This window comes from Solanum tuberosum, unplaced genomic scaffold (assembly GCF_000226075.1).
Source record: "Solanum tuberosum cultivar DM 1-3 516 R44 unplaced genomic scaffold, SolTub_3.0 scf00584, whole genome shotgun sequence".
NCBI classification, from domain to species: domain Eukaryota; kingdom Viridiplantae; phylum Streptophyta; class Magnoliopsida; order Solanales; family Solanaceae; genus Solanum; species Solanum tuberosum.
In genome coordinates, this window is record NW_006239504.1 from 132936 (window position 1) to 139129 (window position 6194).

At 33.4% G+C, this 6194-nt stretch overlaps 1 protein-coding gene across 3 annotated transcripts in view; it reads right to left on the reverse strand.

Annotated features, from left to right (window-relative positions):
• Positions 1 to 6194, reverse strand: part of LOC102582957 (putative late blight resistance protein homolog R1A-3) — a 54952-nt gene that overhangs the window by 9773 nt on the left and 38985 nt on the right. Inside the window, exons 1-4 of one of the 3 annotated variants that reach the window (XM_015304642.1) lie at positions 3602 to 3648; positions 3027 to 3082; positions 1897 to 1996; positions 95 to 1813 (exon numbers count right to left, since the gene is read on the reverse strand). The exons of 1 other annotated variant lie outside the window; for it this stretch is intronic. In XM_015304642.1, coding sequence (XP_015160128.1) covers positions 95 to 1813; positions 1897 to 1956 — 1779 coding nt within the window. In that variant the 5' untranslated portion in view covers positions 1957 to 1996; positions 3027 to 3082; positions 3602 to 3648. Of the gene's footprint in view, positions 1 to 94; positions 1814 to 1896; positions 1997 to 3026; positions 3083 to 3601; positions 3651 to 6194 lie in introns of those variants that run through there. One more of the 3 variants, XM_015304640.1, reaches the window with a different exon arrangement.

Genomic DNA, 6194 nt, shown 5'->3' on the forward strand with positions numbered 1-6194 from the left:
TATCAGCAACATCAATATTCTCACTCAATTTTGAATCAGAGTCGCTAACTTGATTGAAAATTTTATCCAACAACTTCTTCTCGTCATATCCTTGGTCGACCGTGCACCATGCACGAAGGTCAAAATGGCTATAAACTGATTTATCATTGTATACTTTGTACGCCAAAGTAGTTTTACCTGAACCCGGCATACCAGTGATGGAAATGACATCCAGATCTGCTGGTCCACTGGTGAGCTTCCGAAGTAACCAGTTTGTCTCTACCTCAAATCCTACAATTATTTTACCAGTTATCAATGACTTGCTTTCAACTGGCTTCTTAGGGGTGTTTACAACAATGAGGCTCATGTTCTTGGGAATCTTCTCATGTAAATCAGAGACCTCTTCTTTGATAAGCTTCATCTTTTTTATGGTAATGGGAAGTGAGAAAATAAGATGTAAGAGACCATTATCTCTAACAATAATTGAGTCAATGACATATTTTACCTCATATGCCACATCTAAACCTCGTGCCCAAAGATCTTTATACATTTCTTGTTCAACATTCACCAAGAACGATCTAATGCATTCTAGGTCTTGTTTCACCAGCCCAATTTCTTCCTTTATCAAAGCAATTGAATAAGCATTGGAATCCAGCAAATCATCTAAGTGTGTCTGTAGCAGATGCATGAAGAGAGGTCCGTCACTCATGGGGAAGCAACATTGAGATGAATCCGGGACTTTCATATAAACATGTTTGAGATCTTCCTTGAGGAGTTCAATCTTTTCCAGCAACTTTAGGGTTGCACGATTTGTCTCATCGGTACTCTCTTTATTCCTTAATTTCTCTTCTAAGTCGTGAACAAGAGTTGATACCTCCCTGATAAGTGCTCCAACAAATGCCAAAAGATCAAATAATTTGTCATGATGAATAAAGTCCTTGGGCATATCATAAAGAATAATTAATAGGAACTCAATCATGACATGAATGTTTCGAGCCCCTAAGGTGCTAGGGGTAATAACAGTTACCATGTGCTCTTGTAGATGAATAAGATATTCCCGAAGAATGTCCGGAGAGGTTTCCAGGATCTGCTTAATGAAGCGTCCAATTTCTGCTGAAGTTGAAGCTTTCAAATTTGTATAACATATGTGCATAACCTCCAGTTCAGTTGGAACAATCTTCAAGAGTAGATGTGCTAGATTGAAGAGTCGAGATTCTCTATCATCCTCATCTAGCTTGGAGAGTTGAGAGTCTTCCCAAAGGAAGTGTCCTACTCTCTCAGCCATCAGTTGAATCTGAGGTAAGACACATTCAACAATCTCGTGCTCAATGCAACCATTCACTATCAACCCATGGAAATCTCTTACGTTGCCACACACATTCTGAAGAATCTCATACTGAGTCATTAATGGAAACTTGTGCTCAGCAAGAAACTTGGATAGATGATGGAGATTCAGGAGGAGGAAATTCAACTGCTCCTCAAGCATGGTGGCACTTGATTTAGAATGATGTTGTGAGCTGATACAATGATCGATATTATCCCTGAGGCTAGTAAGGACACGATGCATGTCGTATTTACATGCGACGTTGTTGTCAACATCATACAAAATTGATCGAAGCAGATTCTCAACCTCTTGTCCTTTGGCAGTCATCACATCTTCAAACTGCTCCAAATCGGAATAACAAAGCTGGACGTATGTACAAATAAATGCCAGCTCCGATTTCAGCCATTCAACTTGATCCATGTCAAGAGCTTTTTGATTTTCCTCATTCTTTAATCTCTCTAGGAAATCCTGAACATCGGCAATGTCCTTGCGAAGAGCAGAAAATAACATCTACCAAAATAACACATATCAAAATTTTAAAGCCACATATCTACAATTCAATACTTTACAGTTTACTCTGTCAAATAACATACCAATGAGTTGTTTGCTTCTTCTTTCTCTATTTTTCCTTCATTATCTTCTCGTTTTTCCATGATTGTACTTTTCCTTCCCTTCCTGTCAAGTTCTCAAGACCTGATGCATAAAAAGTACATAAAACTTTATCAGGAGAAAGAACATGAAAAGATAAGAATAATTTATAATTTTCATTGGACAAACTTTTTTAAGCGAACTTAATAGGAGGTCTTAAGTTGAAGAAAAGAAAGGTGAGTCAAGTTCATTTCATTAAATTTTGGCTACTCTTTTTTACTATTTTCACGCGAAAAGATTTCCATCTTGCAGTGGTTTTCATATTTATAAATAAAAATAAAAATTATTCTTATTGAGTTTTTGTCAAACATTAAATGGTGCATAAAGAGCAAGTATAGTAATTTTAGATTCGCACAATTAGTTTCTAACATGTATAATGGACTACAAAACCAAATCTCCCATTCATCATGTGCAATCTCTTGTCTATAAATCTGATACTCTACCCTCTTCAAACCACTTTCTATCTAATAGCTTTAGTAATATATTTTCATTAGTGAGGGGGATTTTTCTTCATCATAGAAAAAATCTAAAAGATTTCCTTCTATCATGGGTAAGTAATAATTTAACGAGGTGAATATTAACTAACTACGATTAAGTGATTATGTCATGCATCTATTGAATAATGTGTGTCCACTCTCCCTCCAACTCCATACATCTGATGAGTTGTATGGTGTACAAACTACTCAATGCAAATTCTGGAATTCTTTCATCTCTCAATCCTTATGAGACCTACAAATTCTTAACTCCAATGACTCATCCTCAAGAAATTGTGTTTTACGCATGGAAACAATCCATGGATAGAAAAGCAAAAATATTCAAACTAGAGTTACAGCCAGATGCAAAGATTACAACTTTTTTGACCAACAAGGACTAAACTACATAGAAAAAGGGGCTGTGATTGTGAACCCATAAGCTTCAACTAGTATCTCTCTCTCTCTATTTAAAACTTTGGCATGAAATCAAACTAAACACATAAAAAGTCTACTAACCTACCAAAGTTCTTTCATTTTTCTTACATCACGTTTACTTTTCCATAATTGTACTTCAATAGAGATGATTAGATGAGTTGACTAACCTTTTTAGTTGATGAAACTATATATCCTCTGCTTGCTTTGTTATTTGATCAAAATTCTGGAAATAAACAGAGGAATAATTAAGACCAAAAATGGTGCATAGTATTATTCCAAAAGCATGAATCGATACAAATTGTCATGTGTAGTCACATAGGACGTGTGTGTTCATTTGTTTAACTTTACTAGTTTCTGGACACGTGCACCCATCTAAATTGACATAAATTGTTTCAAATTATCATTGTATCAAAAATAGTTTTATAATTAAATTACATGAATATAATTCATTTTCAAACAAAAAATAGTTTAAAAAAAAAAACAAGTGACTGATCCTGAAACAGATGTAGTAAGGAACAAGTTTCAGCTTACTGATTGGGCAGCATATATATCCGAATTTCACAAGGTCAGATTATTTATTCAACTTCTAAAAATCTGCATATCTCTACTTTCTCATAAACAAAATCTAACTTAACAACTAGATTGAACTTACTACCAAAGATGAGATTTTTTTTTTTTTTTGGAAGAAAGTCATTGTTTTCAATAGAGATGAGAGTACTAAAAATTAGATGAGTTAACTAACCTTTTTACTTGATCAAAAAAATATCCTCTTCCTGCTTTGCTATATCATCAAAATTATGGAACTAAATACAAAGTATGTATGGAAGAATAATTAAATAAGCAGATTTGAAAAATAAGTGTTTATAATAATGGATATCCATACCAAACAAAAAGTAATGCTTAAAAAAAGACTCTTTTGGGTGATTGGGGTTAGTGGAGAAAAGAATCTTAGTATTAAAAAATTAATAGAGAAAATCATGCATAGTATATAGTATTAAAAAAATTATAAAGATTAGTTAGTGCTACTAAAAAGCAAAAGCATGAATCACTTTTCTACTACAAAGTCCAAATTCATAATTAGGTATAGATTAATTTAATTAGAAAGCTAATCAAAATTTCTCATAAGAATAATAGTCTGCTCACTTTATATTACTTTTTCCTTTTCAATTTTATTTGACACTATTTTCTAATTATTCCGTCCAGATATAATATTAATATTTTTTTATGTATAATTTCTTAACTAAAAGCTTTTATTTCTATGCAAATATTATGATATGCTTACCATCACAAGTTTCAAAAGTCTTTTTTTTGCTACTTCTGTTAAGCTTTGTGAAAATTCAAACGATATGATGAGACAGAGAGAGTAGTTATTTGAATATGAATATTTGCGTGCGGCTGAGATGACAACAAAGAAAAACACTCCAAAAGAAATGATATAATTTATGTATTTATTCATAAAACAAGTAATCGGAAAGAGAAGAAAAAACAAAACAACAAATGGACGTTGCCATTTTTTGAACATTCATTCCAAAATTTATATAATATATTAATGGAAAAATGCTCAAATATACGAAATTTGAAAAAACATCTCATCTATGATATTTTTGTTTGAGAAAAAAGCTCATTTATGCCATTATGGATTAACAGAAAACCATCCGATTTTGCAAAACCATTTTGTCCATGTGGCGGACAATGATTTAGTATCATTTGTAAAGAGTTTTGAGTGATAAATAGCTGCTTGAGTGGATAGTAAGTTCCTAGAGTAACTTGGTTCATAAATGTACTAATACCAGCTAGGTAATAATAGTTGGACTATAAGAGAAAGACAACGAACAAAATGGGAGCTTCTTAGCTCAAGTTATTATAGGCTCAATTAATCAAAACCTTTTAAGTGTTGCAATGTGCTTTAGAATAACTTGTTATAATTGATATACACATAATTTTTTAAATCTATAAATATTTGTATACAAGTAAAATGATGACAGGAAAAAGAGCATAAAACAACACATGCTCATCTACTCAAATTCTACATAATATTCACAAATAGTTCAATTGAGACTTTTGTCAAACACACTTATAGACATATATTTCAACGTCGGTGTCAATTTCCACCTGTCTGATTCGATCTAGGAGGACTAACTCAATAGAATTCATAACCCTTTCAATCTTCTCCTTATTTCCTTGGTTGGGCAGTAGAGTTCTCACTTTTTGGAAGTGCCACATCAGGGAGGATGGTTGCTGAAAGCAAAATCAAATAAAAGCATGACAGCGGAATGAGTTAGAGGCTAGAGCTATGTTCAATTGGGTAAATTTGTGCAAACAAAAACCCTTTCTGACTAGGGATGATAATCGCAATGGTACCATAAGTAGGAACTCATAGAAGACTGTAAACAACTAAATTAATCAGAATAACACGCATATATATTTTGGTTTTTAAACAACTGCATTGATGTATCAATAGGCAGAAGAGGAGTTTTAATAACACTTACTGTTGCACGTGAGTCCAGATGCCGTATAGCAGCACCTATTTGAACATCTTGATCATTAGAAACAGCTGCCTCTCAACTTCAAATTCTTAGCGATGGCTGATTCTTGGTGCACATGAATTCCACCATTCAAATTCTTTGCACGAGAGTTTTCACATGTTTGTGTTGTAGTTATAGCCTTAATTACTGAACATGTTTGTGTTGTAGTTATCCCACTTCTTGCTGCATTGGAATTTCTCTGTAACTTTATAATTACCTCAAGAGTTTTCACATGTATGTTTGTGATGATGGTATTTCTTGAAAGATTTACAAAAACAGAGATATATATAGGATAACTTGCATATGGTACAGAGGTTGCCAACCTTTTGTTTGACTTCCTTCTTGTCCATCATATCACAGAGTCTGTAATCCTACTAGGACGTGGACTGAGCATGGCGGAGGAGCTGGGGGCAGCAGGAAAGGGTTCTGATTTTTGACAGGGACACATAAAGTTTGTGGGAAAGAAAGAAACTTTTATTATTTATTATGCTTCAGATTATGAACTTTTGAATAACAATTCTTTAAACATATGTATCGCATTTTGTATTATATGAATGACGTACCGTTTTCTTACTCCTTCATTTTCCTTTCCTCTTTCCATGATTGTACTTTCCAATAGTCAATACCAAAGGGTCTGATGTATAAAGTGGTGCTTAAAACTTTATCAAGTTCATAGAAGGAAACAATTCTGCAGATATAGTGTAACCCGGCAAATTGAAATAACTAAGAAGAGGCTTAGAATTTTAAAATTTTGCTAAGTATGGAAAATGTGAATTTTTGGCCAACTTTGAACAGCCATAAATTCTAGCT